The sequence below is a fragment of the Xenopus tropicalis genome, chromosome 6, assembly GCF_000004195.4.
Source record: "Xenopus tropicalis strain Nigerian chromosome 6, UCB_Xtro_10.0, whole genome shotgun sequence".
In the NCBI taxonomy this organism is placed as follows: domain Eukaryota; kingdom Metazoa; phylum Chordata; class Amphibia; order Anura; family Pipidae; genus Xenopus; species Xenopus tropicalis.
Genome location: NC_030682.2, coordinates 118,220,058 through 118,240,897, shown reverse-complemented (window position 1 = coordinate 118,240,897; position 20,840 = coordinate 118,220,058). Strand labels below are relative to the sequence as shown.

The window sequence follows — 20,840 nt, the reverse complement described above, 5'->3', positions numbered from 1 at the left end:
AACTGAATTGCGACCTTGAATTTTTTTTATGCTTTTTTTTAATTGGCTAATGATAAAATGTTTTACTCTCAAACAACCATCTATAATAATTGATTTTTTTTTTTTTCGCTGAGGTGGTAAAACATGATACTTAATGGTGATAATGAGAAAGGGATTATAACCTAGCTGCATATACTCCCCTTACTACATCCTCCTCCCTCCTACCGACATTACATTTTAAACTATTCTCATTAAGCAGAAAATTAGACTTCAGAAGCCTATTGGTCCTCATTAGCATTCACTGATCCTTGGCTGGGTCTGTGTCCTAACATCTTTTAATTAGCACACTGCAAATCTAATCAGTGTAATAAATGCTATTAATCTTCCTTTTCACTTATTTTCTCTCAGCACATCATTTTGCCTTCCTTTGGGCCTCTGTGGGTAACACGATTCCGGCAACATTCTGGGCCATGTATTACCTTGTGAGGCACCCAGAAGCACTTGCAGCAGTGCGTGACGAAATTGACCATTTGCTGCAGTCAACAGGTCAGAAGAAGGGGCCTGAATATGACATCCATATCACCAGAGAACAGTTGGACAGCATGGTCTTGCTAGGTAATTTATTTATTTTTATCAACCTCCAACAAAGTAGAGACAAACTCCGTTTATCACACGTTTCTGTTTACGGAGAAGGTGGAGGACACAGCTGCTTAATTGACATAATAATATCCATTTACATCAATTATAAATTAGGTAGTTTATATCTGCAGATACTTTCATTGCATGTAAACATTACAGCTTGTGCAATTAACAATACAAGGTAAGCAAAAGGCTAAATCTGAGTTTGGCGATAATGGGGGGGGGGGGGGAAGTGTATGTGTCTATTAACTTGGTTAATTCTAAACATCTGCTGCGGGAATCATTCCCTCCAAATAGATTTAAATGGTTTTCTACAGCAAATATCAAAATCTCACTGTTTTCAGAATTTTGAGTTTGTAAAAGCTGCGTAGGAGATAAAGATCCTGATGTTTGCAATTTATGTTCAGTTTTGTGGATGATATGGGGTCTGTTGTCTTGAAGGTTTGGGACTAGGGGTTTTCCATATTATGTATCACAATGCCTGAGCGATACAAAACAATGAAACAACTAAAAGGATAACAATAGGATCAATAGCAGTTACACTCTGCACTAGTGAGGCGGCAGATCCTGGAGCACCTCTGCATTAGCAGGGACTTATGCTTAGTTATAGTCAAGCAGTGTTGGACCTGCCCACTAGGGTACCAAGAAAACTCCCAATTGGCCCTTCTTCCCCCCAACCCATTTGGCCATGTATGTCTATGTCTTGATCTTTATCCACTTCTCTGTGGGAACAAAGGGGAGAATCAAAGAGAAGGATAGTATGTAAATAAACAGGAGTAGGCAGGCCCTGAGTTGTGGGCAGGCAACAAGTTTCTGGTGGGCCACTGGCGTCTCGAACACTCCACTCATGAAGTACCAGCTAACTGGGGGTTATTTATTAACACCCTAGATGGACATGCAAGAGTACTTATTGGTGCAAAAGTTTGACCCTTAGTGCTCATATAGATGGCACTTGTGGGTGGGTTCTGGCTGCACTCTGGACCTTGTGCAGGATAAAAAACCTGACCCAATTTGCTGAGAGCAGCCCCAGCAGGAATAGGATCTTTCAGCAATTGTCAATCTGGCCTACTATGTGGTAACTTAATTGGTTACTAAAGAAGCAGATCATCCATGGTGTCCATATATCAGGTAGTAACCTTTTTTTACTGTTATTCTGCATTTGCACAGACATTGCAGCTGCCCATACTGTGCGACCTTCACATGAGGAGCTCATTATTATCATTCAGAGTTAAGTTTCTTGTAATGCAGTATTCATATGAATATAATACTTTTTGGGGTATGTAGCAGATGAGCACACTGTTTGGGAGTGATCTTATTCCAGGCAGACTTGCTCTAGTTTGGTCAGGTTATTCAGATAACACTTGTACATCGCATTCTTTACACAGTGGCTCGATAAGGTCGGTGGCTGGGTTGTTATAAGACATTCACCTTTTTTTAAGCCACTCTGTTATCAGTTAACAGTTTGGCCTTGGGTTCATTGTGCTGCTAAAAGATGAACTTTCACTCAAACTTCAGGTTTTTAGCATACTGAAACAGGTTAATTGCTATCATTCTGGTTCAAACAGATGCCCAGTGCCTGCTGATGAAAAGCAGTTTCAAATTCCAATGCGACTTTCACTTTAGTTCTTACCTGCTGTGGTGTTAGATTTGCAACTCACTAATTGCTTTGGCATTAAAGGTCTGTCTTGGCCTCATCACCCAAAACCTTTTATTGAATCCCAAATGGGTCACGCTCACAAACTCAAGGCATACTTTCACATGGATTCATACAGGTCAGTGTTATCCACTGCTCTTGATATGGCTGACCCATATCTATTTACCTGATATATGGTGGTGTCACTGAGCATCTTATAATTTATATGCATAGAATGCATGGGGAAACAGATGGCCACAAGTCACAAGAAAGCGAGTGAATGTCATACAGTGGCACTGTCAAAGTGCTGATCTCAGTGCAACTCTAAACAACTCTTCTTACCTGGGCAATCTAAAGAGAATTTATATGGAAGAAGGAGCTAACGTCAAAATCTGCTCATATGAACCTACAGATTTACATACAAAACAACCAATAATCGATACAAGAGCTGAAGAGGGCCCCTCCCCTAAAGATCTTACAGTTTTAATGCTGTGCGTCTATAGCCTTAAAGGACATGTCAACCCCAAAAATAACTTTTTGCCTTATAAAAGAAAACACAATTCCAAGTAGCTTTACAATGTGAGTTTATTGAAAATATTTAGTGCTTTAACAGTTATTTGTAAATGTAATTGCTATTAAAGAAGCATTTGCTGAACTCCTGCTTGTTACTTTGTAAAAAGATACTGTCGTGATTTTTATGGTGTAATTTTTATTTCTAAATTACACTGTTTACACAACAAATAATTCACTCTACCATTTAAAATTTTATTTTTGAACCAACAAATGTATTTTTTTTAGCTATAATATTGGTGTGTAGGTGCCATCTCAGTGCATTGTGCCTGAGTCTGAGCTTTCAGAAGGAGCCAGCGCTACACATTAGAACTGTTTTCAGGTAACCTATTGTTTCTCCTACTCCCATGTAACTGGAGGAGTCCCAAGCCAGACTTGGATTTCTTACTATTAAGTGCTATTCTGATACCTACTGGGAGCTGCTATCTTGCTCCCTTCCCATTGTTCTGCTGATTGGCTGCAGGGGGGGGGATATCACTCCAACTTGCAGCTCAGCAGTAAAGTGTGACTGAAGTTTATCAGAGCACAGGTCACATGGCTGTGGCACCCTGGGAAATGAAGAATATGGCCAACCCCATGTGAAATTTCAAAATTAAATATAAAAAAAAATCTGAAAGTGGATTTCTCTATTAACTGATGAACTCAACGTAAAAGTCGAATTGTTGCCCTAAAAACCTGAATTTTTTGAATTGTTGCTCTAAAACCCGCATCAAAAATCCCAAACCTTTTAAAGTTTTATGGCAGAAGAAAGATCTTTCAAGAAAGGGAAGGGACATCTTCCATTAACTTCTACATGATCTCAGCAAGTTTTAGCTGGGGAATTGTAGGATTCGGATTTTTACCTATTTGGACACATAGTAAATATTGTCAAAGTCGCAATTTTTAGCCCTAAAAATCTGAATCAGAAAAAGGAAAAAATCTGATGGTTAGGAAATGGCCCCCCTAGTGATTTTTCCTGCAGTCCATTTGTTTACCCACCAAACTTTGCAGGCGGGCGCTCCAGCTGATAAAATATGGGTCTGCCAGACAAGAAAACCAAGCAGGCCAGTGACCCAAGTCATTAGGGCGCATCCACTTACCTAGACAGTTCAGTGTTGAGTTTCAAGCACAATTACCATGTTTATCTCCAGCAATGTACAGTTTTTTCCCCAGAATTTAGGTGTCGTTACAGATGCAAATAGGCAATTCTCTTGACACATTTGTGCTGCGGCTACTGCAATTGTATATATTTTATAAATCTGCCTGACGTCCTCGCTAGTGCTCACCATACAAGTGACCTGTGCACCCTGTTCTGCATCTAATTACGCAGGACACTGAGGGAAGCCAGGAGCTACCGCCTGGTCGGCAGGTTGTGGTTTCTTCAGGGTTCTGGTGCCTCAGCAGTGGCACAGCAGAACCTGCTTGGAATAAAAGGCAGGAAGTAGTCATGAGCAAATCTGTCCCATTTCGCTTTGCCTAAAAATTTTCAAAAAGACAGCAAAATTAGTGAAACGGAGAAAAATTAGCGAAACGTGTTTGTCTTGTAATTTTTTTGTCGCCTGCATCTTTTTTTTGTCGCCTGCACCCATTTTGTCGTGACCGTGCCCTTTTTGATGCAAAGCTATGCCTGTTGGAAAAATTTGCTCATCACTAGCAGAGCCTAACTATATAGAAGTGTGAAAAGTGCATACCTTTAATGATAGTGGCTTTAGGCACAGCTCACTGTGGGGAAAAGTGCAAGTTGCCCACTGTGCTTGCAGATGTAATTGAGCCCTTTTGTGTTTATGGGCTGCCTGTGCTGTTTAACCACCCCTATTTGTGCCCAGAATCAGCAAATATTCAACCGATTGGCCTATTACCTCCCTAAAGGTCCCCATATCTGCCCGTGTAGGGGCAGAAACGAGGGGCCTGGCCGACCGATATCTGGCCTGAAATTGGCCAGATGTCAATCGGCCAGGTTAGAAATTCATTCGGATCGGGGACCGCATCGGCTCGTTGATGCGGTCCCCGAACCGACTGCCCCTTGCCGCCAATATAATTCGATCGTTTGGCCCTAGGGCCAAATGATCGAATTATTTTTTTTTTAACTACACACCCGTAGGTGGGGATATCGGGTGCAGATCCGCTCGCTTGGCGATCTCGCCAAGCGAGCGGATCTCAGCGTGTATGGGGACCTGCCCGATATCAGTTCTTTAGACTGCTTCGGCAGCTTATCTGCCCGTGTATGGGCCCCACTGACGGGCCTCCCCAACCTACATCTGGCCTGAGATTGGGCAGATCTCGGTCTGCAGGTTTGATTTTTTTCGTCAGATTGGGGGGTCCCCGAACCGACGGCACCTGTGCCTGCCATTTAAATGGCCCTAGGGAAAAAGAATCAAATTACCCAATATCGCCTACCCGTAGGTGGGCATATCAGGAGAAGATCCGCTCATTTGGTGACCTCGCCAAACGAGCAGATCTTACAGTGTATGGCCACCTTTAGACTGAAGTTGAATGCTCTTTGGGCAGAAGGAACATGATTAAATCAGGAAAAAAATTTACTTAGGGACCACATCAATAAAATAGTAAATATAACGAAATTGTTAGAAACAAAAGTATAACGACTAGTATCTGAAGTCTCTGTATTAGTTTTTGGCATTGTTTGTTGTGCTTCCCTGAGAAAGGAAATGTACACAGCCAAAAATGTTAACTTATGTTAGAGTTCAACATAGCAGGGGTCATTTACTATTTAGAACAATTATTTAGAACAATACACAAGAGTTAATGTAAAATACAGTAATGCCCACCTAACCATTTGTTTGCAAACACAGCAGTAAGGAGGAAGCGTTGTTAGGAAGATTAGAAAGGAACACAAAAATCAGCATTTAGATTATTATGGAATCCTCAAGTAATCCTTGGCTTTGGAGCCTAATATGCTTTTAGAAAATTTGAGTGTTATTTAAAAAAAATACACACAAGACCATTGCGTTTCTTCTCTCCGTATTATTTATTTGATAATTCTTCAGAATAGCAAATATTGCTGCCTTAAAAAAAAAAATCTAGTCTCTGCTGTACCCTAATAAACTACAAAGCCATTTAAGATATGTTTATTATATTTGGATTTTAATTCATGTTTAATTAAAATTAACTAATGGACGCGAGCCAAATGTGGTAATGATTGGAGTGACCTCTGATTACCTGCAGTGCCGTGTTTTGATTGGGTGATTGACAGTTTGGTGTTTGGCTACTGTGTTGTATTTCAGCTGACAAGACTTTTCATTTTAACTCAATTTGCCTGCCTATCACGAGCTGGTGGCAGGCCAGACTCAAGTCACCCAGCTTTGCCTCAGCAGCTTGCTCCGTTTCTCATTAGTACGCATTTATTCAGTGGAAATTGGAAGACAAATGCTTGAAGGCATGCAAGCTAAGTATAGCAAATAGCATTTTAAAGCTGCCTATTTATATGAATATGGAAACGTTTTCTTTCAAATAAAATACAATGCATGGGCTGTAGAATATTACAATAATACAAGAAAAGCCTAGGATTAAATGGTGGCAGTGGTGACAAAAATGTTTAAACTCTTAGAGGGGGACATCACACACCAACCTGGCTTTTTAGAGAAAGGAAGGTTTAAGTATTAAATGTGTACGGAGAGGGAAAAAAATGGGGGTCATGTTCATGTGCTTCCCGGCGATCCCTAGGTATTCCTTAAATTGCCTTGTTTGTTCGGCACTAGCACAGAAACAGATGTTGCTCTGCTGTGCTAGATAATTTACTATACCTCATGGTGCAGAATGGAAGGCATCCCAAGCTACCCAGCTGGTCTGTTAGTAGCACTCGCTGGTGTCTGCTGAACTATGACAACAGCCATGGAAGACTGCAGGTTGTCAGGCTTTCCGACGTATATCGCCTCGCATTCTCTCAGTGTGTGTAGAAAGCCGAATCTTCTTCTTTTTTCATATTTTAATGTTCATTGACAGGCCTAAATAAGTCCCACTGTCCTTTGTTGATCATAATGTGACTCATTACTTTTGTCATCTAATAATTATCGGCATGATCGCTCTGAGCTACAGCCAAGCTCGTCTTCCACACATAACTGGTACTGGAAGGTAAAACAGATTTGTCATTTACGATCTGACTGCTAAGCCACACTTGGTGCTCTATTATTGTGATTAACTTCTGCATAAGATATGCTTACCCACTTGTCATTCGTGATGCTGAACTGGGCACAGACCGCCGTGCTTCCTGGAACACAGTCAGCCACTATGATGTGACCATGTTACCCAGGATAGAAAATGGAAACCTGTGTTGTTTTTTTATTTTCCCCAATCGTGTATCTACTTTATATTGCTTTTACTTTTTCTTGAGCTCTCCCTTGATTATTTGGGTAGATGGCATGGCTGCATATGCTAGCTACCATCTCTAAACAGACACTCAAATTCTGTTAACATCCTCATATTTTTAGGACTGCAGATAAAAGGCGAGAGGAGGCTGGACCACTGTTGTGTACCGTATAAAGTTTTTGTTGCCAGAGCGCTGCCAGTTAAAATTTATCGTGTCAGGTGCCTTGTGGCTATCCGCAGTAGAGGCCATATTCTGGAACCAGAATTCTTTTCTGGCGTCGTCACCAACAAGCCGATTTGACTCTGCCTGATTATAGTAACGAAGGCAGTCCAAAAGAATATGCACAGACTCACTGTACGTCACATTGAATCACAGCGCTGGCCACACAAAGCTGACCGCAGCCTCATTTCTTTAGACAAATGCACGCTTAAGGAAAAACCTCCTGCGAGAAAGCATCCAAAGCCCCTTTATTTGCTATGCATGCTGCAACCAGATTTAATTTCTACTGAAAGAACATTTGTTTATTATGTTTTTCATATGCATCTTGTGTGCCTGTCGAATGGCTGGGTCTGATTACTAACCTTTTTGGTGCAGGAGTTGCTGAATGCTCAATGAACGTGTTGCTGTTGTTTATTGTCTCAAATGGCCGTTTACTTGCTGGCTGTTCTCTAGGAAAATGATTTTATTTGCTTTAGCTCATTTGAAGCCTGTTAGAGGAAAGCAGGCTCCATTACAACCCTTTAGAAGAAGCTTGTGGTGGAATAGTCAGTTTTGATTACAAAAAGAGAGATGCAGACTTAGACAAGAGCTCCATGCTGATATGCATGCGATCAGAATGATTTATGCAAATTATTCATACAATTCCCATTGGAATTCTTCTTCAAACTGCCAGGATAAATTGCCGGAAATTAGCCATAAAATCTGTCGTACTAGGAGCAAAAGGTGAAGGCCATTGGGAAAGGCAAGGACATTTGCTTTCGGCAGCTTTTCTGAAATAGGCAGTTTAAATGTGTGTAAATAAAAAATATTGATCGAATCATTTTGTACCAACAATGATTGCTCCCAGCTGGTCTCTTTCACTGGCTACTATGTTCATTTGTGCTCCATGTGAGATAAATGATGGAAATATCAATACTGCCGTTTGGGCCGCAGTTAATAAATACATGTTGGGACTAATAGGCATCTCCAAGACAGATTTATAAGTATAGCCCTGTAGCATCATTCTCACACTTGGTCTTTTTGCCTGTTTGCAAGTGTAAAACCTGGAGGATAGGAACAAAAAAAAAATCACATTTTGGTTAAACTATTATACCATGTAATTGAGGTTTAAGGTCTGTGCAGTTAAACTCAAAAAGCCAGCTTATTAATAATAATGTGGCACTTGGAAAGCAGCATCTCTATGTTTGTCTTACTCTCCCCTCTATCTCTTTCCCTCAATAATAGGTAGTGCTATAAAGGAATCTTTCCGTTTGTGTGCTGCATCCATGAATATCCGCTTGGTCCAGGAGGATTTCGATTTGGAGCTCGAGGGTAATCAGACAATCAGACTGAGAAAAGACGACTTCATAGCCTTATACCCACCAGCGTTACACATGGACCCCGAGATCTATGAAGATCCTGAGGTAAGCAACACCAGTGTAGCTGCTCAGTGCACTCTAGGCATACTGCAGCAGACATATCTTTGCTAGTGCATGTATTTTCCTCACTTGGGCTCCTTCTCCTGGAAATAATCTGCCTGGATTCTCTTGTAGTTTTCAGGACCCTGCAGGTGAATGGCCTGGTAGCTTCAAGCTGGAGATTGGTGAGGAATCTGAATGCTGGTCCTTTCAAAAAGATTGACAATTGCACACTGAATACCACCGGAAAACTTCAGGCTAAATGTGCACTGTCTTTGTCACTGGATCATAGCACAGCTATATAAATAAAAGAAGTTGCTAATAATGGGCAGCATTTATTTAAATGCCCTTAAAGCATCTCTAACCCTATAATAGCTTTTTATGTTTTAAAACTTCTACTTAACTGAGATTTTCACCATTCAGTCTTAATATCATATTACATATAAATATCACATTTAATTCAAGTATAATTTTTATTGTTAATACTTGATAAATACTTACAGTATATGTACTTAAAAAGAATGAAACTCATGTTACCATTCTATATTCTACTAGCATTCCATCCCAGCTTCTTGTCCAGCCATCTTGAACAATAATAATGTACATAATACAATAGTAAAGAGATTTTATGATCTTTAATGACTGGGGATTAGGAAGGAGAATTGTTGACATCCAAGTGCCTGTAATTATGTTAATTTTTAAATTTCCATTAATCAAGGTAACTAGAGGAAACCCAGCAGACCCACCTCCAGGGAATCTGAGTGCATCTTTTGGCCCTCAGGGTGATAGATTGGCACAAAGAGGAGGTCTGGGATAAGTGCCAGGTCTTCCACTTTCTTCATGACCTTTCATTTGTATTTTTGCCCTGATTGATTATCTCATAAGATCAAATGTTGATCACTCATCAAGCTCCACTAATGGAACAACAGTTAGTTTGGTTGAAAACAATCAAATTGCATCTGTTTTTACTTTATGTGTTGCCCGTTTTTCACTTTGTACCCAATATGTCACATTGTCCTTCTCTGAGTATTCTTAATCTTTGTCAACAATCTGTAGAGTAGAATATTTAAATAAGGGATCTAAATTCTTGCAGAAACCCCAGAGTTAATCTCCATGATTGGATAGTTTATACATGGGCACTGGTGTTGGTAGTGGGGTAACAAATCAGCAATTGATGTTGGATGCAAGAATGCAAAAATATAATTTGACCTATTTGCAAATACTGGTTAAACACTACTATTACTACTAATTAATATAGTCTGATTAATTAATAACTATATGGGTCTTATCAGAGGCATCAGAGTGGTGTGTACAGTGTCCAATATTTTATATAGAGCTGTGTCATTTAAATAGCAGAGTAACTCAGTGTTTCTCAAGCCATGATCCAACTTTAGTCTGAATGGACTCTTTGCTCCTCAACTGAAATGTTTGCTGCAGTTTTACAAAAAAATGTGACAGTTGTGAATCGGAGATTTTCACATCCTGCCATATGTACCCCATTTGAGGAAGAGCATTTTCACCATTAAATGAGCATCACAGTGATCAAAAGGCTTCATGATTCATAGGGTTTATATGACTGGCAAGGAAAGAATGAAAGATATTAATCCAGAACATTTACTATAATATTTTTACAAACATTTTGTCTTCCTAATCATTCCTTTTTGTAATGAATCATTACCAGGCGACTGGTTTTTAATGTGATTAACTCACAAAAGATTAGGAAGTTTACCCAGATTACTAGACTAACAAAATAATTTTTTTTTGTCTTGACTAATGTTTCCACTAGAAATTTTGTGATATTTAGTATATTTTAAATGCATTAGTCTGTTTACCAGCTTCAGACCAGGTAGGCACATGCAGAGCTGCCTTAACAATGTTTTAATGTTGTGTGATTGCAACTAATCTGTCAGAATAACCATGTCCATACATTCAAAGCATTAGTGCGCATCCATATCCAGGTCATCTTATAAATCAGAGCAGACAGATAATAGTAGGACTCGACAGTATATGAAGGGCCGTGATATGATGGGATAGATTAACATATAACGATAAAATCAAGCAAATATAATCCAAATCATTGTGAAGCACGCTCAAAAGATACACCCTGTATGGTAAGTCTTACAGGTTTCCCTTTGGTCCTATTTTATAGCATGGTACCTCCCAGCCTGGTAGTGGTTTCATAGGAATACAGTCTTGTCAATTTCCCTAGTTATACAGGTTATCCCTTCCACAACAGTGCATGTATGTATGTATGTATGTATAACTTTATTTATAAAGTGCCACTAGAGTACGCAGCGCTGTACAATCTTACAAAATACAAAATTACACACAGGGAGGACAAGTTTTATAATAAATAAATAGAATAAATATATATAAATGCACAAGGAATAAGTGCCATGAGGTATGAGACACAGTAGGAAGGAGGTCCCTGCCCCATAGAGCTTACAATCTAAGTGGTTGGGTAACATACAGGCACAAAATGAAAGGTAAGAGTGCACCAGGTATGGGCATTTGCCCTTAAGCGCAGGACTAGGCAAAATAATGTTAAAGTGCTCCAGAAGGTAACAGCTGAGCTTTTTCGTAAAGAGAATGGGTGAGTGTTCCCTATGGAGGGATTCAGGGATAGAGTTCCAGAGGTAAGGAGCAGCGAGATAGAAAGGTTTAAGACGAGAGGGCGCAGTGGGTGTGGATGGTGTGAAAAGACGGAGGCTCCAAAAGCACAGGAGGCGGTGCAGGGGGGGCGGGGCAATTAGATTGGTCATTGCCTCCGCCGCTAATGACAAGCCGTGGTGGCAATGACAAAGTAGCACTAGGAGTAGGCAGAAGAGGCTCCTGCCTGGCGCCCCTCAATCGTTGCGCCCTAGGCAGCTGCCTCTTCTGCCTACCCCTAGTTCCGGCACTGACTGGCACAGAAACAAGATTTTGGCAGGATGCAATGCCTGCTTTGATAACAGTGTCCACAAAATGGTGCCTGCCTGCTTGCTGCAACTGTGAATTCCAAGGCTGAAGAATATAAGATTAAAATAATTTATATGGTGTAAGTAAAGTTTATTTTGCTTGAAAACCACAATAGAAAACAATTTGTAATTATTTCTTAAGGTGACAGGTCCCCTTTAAGTGCTGAAAAGGTTCCCTCTTTGGAGAGAGCAGGAGGATCCTGGCAGCAGAGTTTAAGATTGATTGCAGGGGAGAGAGGTGGGAGGCTGGTTAGTAGGAGATTGCAGTAATCTAAGCGGGAAAGGATAAGGGCATGTATTAGTGTTTTAGCTGTTACTTGTGAAAGAAAGGGGCATATCTTAGCAATATTGCGGAGAAAAAAACGGCAGGTGGTGAATCTCATTCTCTTCTATTAATAACATTGGTATCAAGCATTACAGTATATATACAGACTGTATAAGAAGGCTTGTGTTTATAAGGCTAATGTCACATGACTTTTTGGCCACTGTTATTGCTTGTGATAGACATTTATTTGCCACTGTTTTTGACCAGTTGTAATGGCAGACCAACCAGTTGCTGGTTCTGCACATGGATAATGTGTTAGTGCTGGGAACACAAATGCACTGGCTGGTGGGCTTTCTGATTAGTCATATGTAGCTAAAAGCCATGTGTTAAATGTGTACACATTTAGAAATGGTTTATACAGAGTGACCAGACAATGCACTTTCTTCAGCATTCAAATGCCAGATACATATAGGGACAGATATGTAATTAAAGGAGCACGAAAACCAAGTATAAAACATACAAGCCCTGGAGATAAAGATATAGATATAAATAAAGATATACATACATACAAGCCCTGGAGAGCACTCCACCCCCCAAACTGCACCAGTGCACTTCCCACTACAGCACCATTTACCCTACCCGCTCCCAAATTGCAGAGTAGAACAGTGGATTTGGAGGGTTCCATCTTCCGCTGCTTAATCTTCCCTCTGAAGCAATTATTTAAACTAATCAGTTGGAGCCAGGTCAGGAAAGGCAGTCAGGTTTATATTTCATAATGGGCATGTTCAGTACAGTCAGCATTTTACTTTTTTATTTTGGGTGCTATAATTTTGCTGCTATGTGTTACTGCCATTTAATTGTGGGGAGGGGGACAATCTATGATCATGTTTGAGCCAATCACGTACCTTATACAGCCTTATAGCCACAAAATAAACTTTAGAATGTTGGACCACTTACCAGCACAGCCAGCTCCATACTACTAACTGAACTCTGCATTTAATATTAGCCTCTGTGTGTTTGTTCCATTCAGAACGAATTGCCTTTTGCTAGTGGGTTAATACGTGGCTTAGGGGCTAAGAGGAATCATTTAGGGTGAGATATGGAAAGAATGACATATGACGAATAGTTGCTATGCATTATTGCAACTGTGAAAATCTGCCCACAAAAGAGCCCAACTAAGTCCTGCTTGCCCCCCACCCCACACAATATGGCTGGACAGGGTTTAGAAGCAGTCAGTCTAGAAGGAGGATAGGGGCATGTCACAAAATTTTTGCTTTGACTTCCATAAAGGAAATTTATACACCCAAACAGTGTAGGTTTCTATAAAAATATATTACATAAAACAAGAATGACGTAAAACCCTGCTTCATCTAAATTACCAATTTTTAGTAGTATGTGCCATTGGGTACTCCTAAATACAAAATTTTAAGTACTAAGGGCCGCCCCCTGGGATCATAGGATTCCCAGTGCACACAAACAAGCCAGTGCACACATACATGCTAGGCCCCATCAGCCAATGAATGGACAGAGTTCTGCCTTTTGCTTTCACACTACTTCCTGTTACAGTTAGAGCTGCATTTTTTTATTATTTTATTGCCCTTTGGGAACATTCTTAAATTTGGGGTCCTGTGAATCAAACCATTTGACTAGCAATGCCTTAAAGTTTCTGTCCAAGTAATAAACCCTGAAGTGTGAGGTAAAGGAATAATGTAAAATAAAAGGATATTAGAAGTCAATAAATAGTTTCATGGCCAGGTCATGGAACTCCAAGGTGACTAATAATTTTTGCCCCTCCTTGCTTCTTGATGGAGATTATAAATGCAATAGGAGCCCAGTGGGTAATGAAGGCCTGCCAGTGATAAAATGGCTGCAAGGCAAGCCAGAAGTGCCTTCATAGAAATGTGTAAAGATAATGAAGAAGTAAAAGAGATATGCCCTATATTCTTAATAAATGTATTGGGAAACTAAAAGGTGATGGACATCTGCTCCTCACAAGAGATTCTGCCACAGCTAAAGCTTTTTATATGAGCTGGTAGCCTAAATAGGACACGCTTTTCCTTCCCTGTACCACCTACTGTGTATACAGCTGACAGATATTTGGCCAATAAAGATCATAACAACAGCCTCTTGTTGAATCCTGCCAAGGCCACAGCAACGATACATTTTCATGTGTTAAATCCATTCCTCTGTGTTAGAATGGCTGTGGATTTGCCAGCAGTGAATTAGTGGCTTTTATTTATGTAAATACTGCATGAGTCACAGAAAGTCATACATTCAGGTGGGAATGCGATGAGTGCAAACTTGATGCTGGCTACATCCCCATACTTCATTTCTGTGTGATAAAATAAATCAGTCTGCTATACCCACTGAGGTAGCAGACCCAGTGGCTGCTGTGGGCCCAGAAGTAAAGGGAACTGATGAGCAATATGAAGTATGGAATCTGTTATCTGGTATGCATGGCACTACAGGAAATGGTACTCTGTATTTTGGAACTTTATGTATAATAGGTTTCCAGTTAATAGATCACAGAGCTTTATATAATCCCCACTACTGCTTTATTGTGGTGCCCACTCGTTTTTTAGTATTTTGCTATTAAAGTGTAATTTTGGGGCCCCTACTCACAGAGACCTTGTGTAAAATGGTGAGTTACTCCTCTGATGTTCTGTGTTGATTTAATTCTATTGTATGCACCTATATGAGGGCAATTGCTCTTCATTTTGTACTTTTTTTTTTTAATATTTAGTTTAGTGTTCAGTGGTTCCCCAGTTTGGAACTTCCACAGCTATCTGGGTGCTGTGGTCCCATTTACCCTAGCAACCAGGCAGTGAATTTAATTAGTGAATGGAAGATGAATAGGAGAGGGCCTGAATAGTAACATCAAGTAATATACAGTACGATTGTGTATTCATGGAGTAATCATTTTTTAACTGCTAGGGTCAGGAGTTCAGCAAATATATGCCAGATGCCGGCATGTGCTGGGCATGGGCATATATAAGCAAACACCCTCTGCTGTAAATAGGGGCATCCAGCCTGTGCTGCTCCAGCTGTTGGACTGTTAATGGTAACATTGCATAGGAACCCAACACAGAAGTGATCCTGAAGGCCCAAGTGCAAACTATCACCTTATTAAAGAATGAATTCCTTAAATGTTGTTTGATTGTAAATGGCTAGGGGTTTCAGTTGTGAGGGCAGAAAAAAGACAAAAGGTCCATCAAATTCAACCCTATCCATGGTATTTAAATACATATATAGGCCTATCTAAAGAATTATCTAGTTTATATATGTGATGTATAGATATCAGTATTGCAGAGCATTTCATTCATCACAAACCCTGAGTCTCACCAGATTTCCAACGGAACCCCAAGAGGGAGGGTGGGACAGTTTGAGAAACATTAAAGAGGTGGTTCACCTTTAACTTAACTTTTAGAATATTATTGATTGTCCAATTCAAAGCAACATTTCAACTGATCTTTGTTATTTGTTTGTTATAGTTATTTAATTATTTTACTTTCTCCTTCTGAATATTTCCAGCTTTCAAATGGGGGTCACTGGCCCTATCTAAAAAACAAATGCTCTGTAAGGCTACACATTTATTGTTATTGCTTCTTTTTTTCCTAATCTTTCTATTCAGGCCCTCACCTATTTGTATTCCAGCCATCCGTTCAAATCAGTGCATGGTTGCTAAGGTAATTTGGGCCCTGGCAACAAAATTGTTGCTATTGGAAAGCTGCTAAATAAGAAGCTTAATAACTCAAAAAAACACAAATAATAAAAAATAAAGACCAATTGCAAATTGTCTCAGAATAGCACTCTGTACATTATACTAAAAGTTAATCTAAAGGTGAGCAACCCCTTTAAATATAATATCCAGAAACCCGTTATCCAGAAAGCTCAGAACCAATGTAATTTCCTCTAGTGCCCTATATAAGTAAATAAATCATAGATTTTCATTAAATTACATTTCAAAAAAACAGAATTATTTGCTTATAATAAAGTCTATGCAAAATGGCCTTTCCAGAATTTGGAACTATCTGGATAACGGGTTTCCAGATAATGGATCCCATACCTGTATGAAATTCCCTTTTCTTTTTTTTTTGCAATTGTAAGAAAAATGTGACTTTGTGACTTTTCTATTTTCTTTTTCAGAGGTACAAATACGATCGTTTCGTAGAAAATGGAAAAGAGAAGATTCTTTTCTACAAAAAGGGCAAAAAGCTGAAAGAATACCTTATGCCATTCGGCTCTGGCACCAGCAAGTGTCCTGGTCGGTTCTTTGCAATGAATGAGATAAAGCAGTTCTTGGCTGTATTATTGATATATGTGGATATGGAGTTGGTTGAACACAAAGCACTTGGCCACGATAACAGGCGGTCAGGACTTGGTATACTGTTGCCTAATTCTGATATTATGTTTCGTTTTAAACCTAGAACACTGGATTTGTAATTTGTTTAATCAGTTGAAATTACAAAATTCAAGTCGAATGAAACATTGGGTGTAATAGGTGTAGCATTATGGCCACTTAGCCTTGCTTTGGCTGATTTATGACTAAAAAGGTGTTTGGCTTCAGTAGACAATAGAAATAATAATAGGAGCAACATGACATCGTCCCTTCCTGCCATATCATCCTATCCACACACTGGTAAATACAGTTCCATGTTTCTTTATTGTGTGACTAGGTGGCATTTGAACTAAATAGGTCGGCTTAGCACTTATGCCATTCCAGCTGACACATATTTACTTGGAGGAATAAATATCTACATACTTCAAGTCATTTAAAAATCATATGTACACAAAATACTTTATTTTTTGGTTTTTATGATTTATTTTTATACATATTTAGTTATTGAAAAAGCATGAATTTGATAGAGAGACAGACAAACCTTTATGGCACCAGACTGGCCTAGACTGGGAGCCAAAATAGGCCCTGGCATTTCAACTACATAGAGGCCCAATCAGCCCCCCACCAGTCCAATAAATAGTGATTGGCAGCCCCTCTGGCATTTGCCAGAATCTATAGATTACCAGTCCAATCTCAATAATTAAGGATAACGAGTGCATTACACGTAGCGATTCCGATCTTTCATTCCACCATTAGTCGCACTAAAGATCATTCCCACCCTCGGCTGAATCGTCAGATATGGAGGTTAAAACAATAGAAATTCTACCTCCACCTGCCGATTCAGCCCTGAACATAGATTTTGCTTAAGCGCCTTCAATGGCGCCCGATCAAAATCTTTTAACCTGACCGATCGACGAGTCGACCGATATCTGCAGCCTTCTGAGCCTCCTTGCATGTCAGTCAGTGGGGTGGTTTTGTGTGTATTGTTGCAGTGTGTTTGGACTTCTCAATAAAACAACAAACAAAGGTCCTAAATGAATCTCCTTATACATCAAGTATGGAACCTTAGGTCAGAGGTTTCCGAATAGCAGGGCAGGCACCCTGAGGACAGTCAAAAGCACTATATGGCAGGTGGTAGCCTGAAAGGATGAGATTTTGGTGAGTGCTGTTTTTTTTAGATTTAGATACTCATACCTATTGCTGGATCTCTTATTCAAAAACATTTCATAAATCTGTGACTCTGTTTCACAGGTAAGAGGGGCCCACAGAGAACTTTGAACACAAATGATAGAAAAAAAACACTACATTGCTACTTTAGGGTTCTTCAGTACCATCTCTTATAGAGTAAGCTCATCCTCCCATACACATTCTGCAAATGACCTTAGAAGGAATGTAATAAAATTAATTAACGGGAAAAAAATATGGGCAAATATAAACATTTTATAATTTAAATGTTGTCTTTATGAACCCAAAACAGTATTTTGTGACTTACTTTTTAAGCTCACCCTACCTGAAATTTTTCGAATACAGAGCAGTGTAAATGTATTAAGGCTTTATATTTATAGTCATTAGACAGCACTGTAATTAGCACAGCTCCATCCCAGCACTGAGGGTAGGGCAATTAGATTGTAGGCTTCATTGGGGAAGGGGCCCACACCATGCATTCTCTATGTAAAGCAATGCAAAATGTGTTGTGATATATAAATAAAGAATAATTTTATTAGTATTTTTCCTGTTTATTTCTCTGCTTCTGTTTAGGAGACAGGGAAGAAAAAGGGGAGAGAGGATTAACAGGTAGATAGATGTTTCAGCATATCGGTTCAGTGGTGCCTTCCAGAAGCCCTTGAATTGGTATTGGTTGGACTGGGCGACTGGCATGCCAGCAAAAATTCCTGGTGGGTCCTGGTACTGCTGAGCCTTAGCCCAGGCTGACCCCACTAGTTCTACAGCCTACCCATCCACTACCTGCCCAAGGTGCAACTGGAAGCGGGTCCTTGCCCAAAGTCATCATTAACAGGGGTGGGGGAGTTAATGCAGTGTGCAGGGATTTATGTACCACATGTAGGGCTGCAGCACATGACAGAATGTACAACAGTTCAGTGACTTCATTAGTGCCCCATCTCTTATGAGTCTGCTCCCTCCCAGATGCTTCCAGCACATAAGCCATGGGACTAGACTTTTGGCAACTGTGCTAGGTTTCCATACCATCTTATATGGATTTTGTACATCCAAATGTGACATGAATGTTCATCCTGGCAAAGAAACAATACAGCACTTTGTTCAGTCCACTTGTGGTGTGAATTGTTGGTTGTGCACTGCAAAAAACTAAGCCAACTGTTGACCCCTATCATGTATGCACTTATATAGGCTTATGTGTCAAATCTTGTGCGTCTGCTCCCTCCCAGATGCTTCCAGCACATAAGCCATGGGACTAGACTTTTGGCAACTGTGCTAGGTTTCCATACCATCTTATATGGATTTTGTACATCCAAATGTGACATGAATGTTCATCCTGGCAAAGAAACAATACAGCACTTTGTTCAGTCCACTTGTGGTGTGAATTGTTGGTTGTGCACTGCAAAAAACTAAGCCAACTGTTGACCCCTATCATGTATGCACTTATATAGGCTTATGTGTCAAATTTGTCAAAAGTGTGGTGTCACATTCCTGCTGCTTGCCCATCATTAACACTGGTGTTTTAGTTATCTGCTTGTGTAGCCAAATTACACTATCCAACTGAGCAGTCCAAGTTCCAGTAGATACACATCAAGAAAATTAGAAGTAATCAGGGTTCTCAACCCTCCCTTAATAGGGGGCTACAACACTATCCAGCATCAGCGGCACTAGGAAAGACATATTGGAATAAAAAAAGCATGTCAACATCCACAGTAATATATAATATATGTAATAATATAACCATATAAGGGCATGGGACCTGTTATCCAGAATGTTCAGAACCTGGGGGTTTCTGGATAAGGGATCTTTCCATATTTTGGTTCTCCATACTTTTAGGCTGCTAAAAAATCATCTGAACAGTAAATAAACCCAATAGGATTGTTTTGCCTCCAATAAGGATTAATTATATTTTAGTTGGGATCAAGTACAAGGTGCTGTTTTATTACTACAGAGAAAAATTAAATCAGTTTAAAACAATTGAATTATTTGATTAAAAGGGTACCTATGGGAGATGGCCTTCCCATAATATAGAGCTTTCTGGATAAAGGGTTTCCAGATAACAGATCCCATACCTGTATTCCTAGCAGTAGACAGTAAAGTATAAGGGTAGAGAATAGAGATCATTCCGTCATTTGATATTTGTATCAAATATTTGGAGTGGACAACCATCATATTGTGTAACAGAGAGTCCCTTTCCCTCTTTTATCAGTATGTCCGTATGTGTATGCAGTCTGTATGTTTCATGTATACACACGTCTCCTATCAGATTGTAGCTAAAGTGAGCAGGGCCCTTTTTTCTGCCTGTACGGCTCTGTATTTATATGTACTCTGTGTTTTAATGTGTACACCCTACTATTGTACAGCACTGCAGAATATGTTGGCACCTTGTTAATAAAAATCTTTTTACTTTTTATGATGAGTTTATGTTATTAATGTCTTTAGAGCAAACCCTCCTTCATTTGTTTGTATTATGTATTATTGCCTATTGAAGGAGACATCTAGGATAACTATATATCTACTGTCTTGTAGCCAATAATGAATTATATATGGTGCTGGTTTTACTTTCTGCCAAAAATTAATATTGTCTTTAAAAAAAGACCAGCTTATTGGAGCTCCTAATAGAACCTCCCTGGTCCCTGTTCTGTTAGAAATGAGGGGTGGGCATGTCCTAAAGGTCCCTGCCAAAAGCATAGTAGGAGGAGGATAGCCACTCACAGCCCTGCAGTCACACAAGCACAGACAGGCTTCAGTTCCCTATCAGGTCAGCCTAGCTAGTTATTCTATATGCACACACTTGATACTTGCCCTTTAAGAAATTATTTTTTACCTGGGGCAGCATCTAGCCCTTGCAATGGATTTTTAAGACCTCCAGCCTGTCCAAGACCTCCATAAATGTCTGTGTATGACAATCATCTTTATATAATATGGCCCTGGAATAAGTAGTATAATCACATTAGCAGCTCACTATAAGGAACAGCTGAGCAGAAGCCCTCCATAGTGTACAAGTGAGAAATACAAGGCAAGTAATTAAATCATTAGGTTGTATGTTCTTATGAAAGGAAACCTTGACCTCACATTAACTTTCTTGTTTAGTGACCATTACTATTTAGAGAGTAGAGACATAAATCTTAGCTGTCTCCAGTTGCTACAGGATTGTACCTTATCCTATGTATTGAGTTATATAGGTGCCCCTGCCCATAGCCCATAGCATGCCCAAGGGGGCACATAGTAAGTGGCAGATCTATGTTCGCCAACGTTTTAGCCTGAGTAAACCCAAAGAAGAAGCTGAAAGGTGGGTGAGTAGGTCCCGACTCTGTCTGTGCCCCAGAGCAATGCTACAGTTATTTAAATAGCTTTATATAT

General features: G+C 39.8%; 1 protein-coding gene across 1 annotated transcript in view; it reads left to right on the top strand.

Moving 5' to 3' along the window:
- Positions 1 to 18,027, top strand: part of cyp7b1 (cytochrome P450 family 7 subfamily B member 1) — a 109,277-nt gene extending 91,250 nt beyond the window's left edge. The window contains 3 exon segments of the mRNA NM_001127039.1: positions 388 to 594; positions 8,568 to 8,746; positions 16,109 to 18,027. Coding sequence (NP_001120511.1) covers positions 388 to 594; positions 8,568 to 8,746; positions 16,109 to 16,405 — 683 coding nt within the window. The 3' untranslated portion in view covers positions 16,406 to 18,027.
- Positions 18,028 to 20,840: the final 2,813 nt, after the last annotated feature.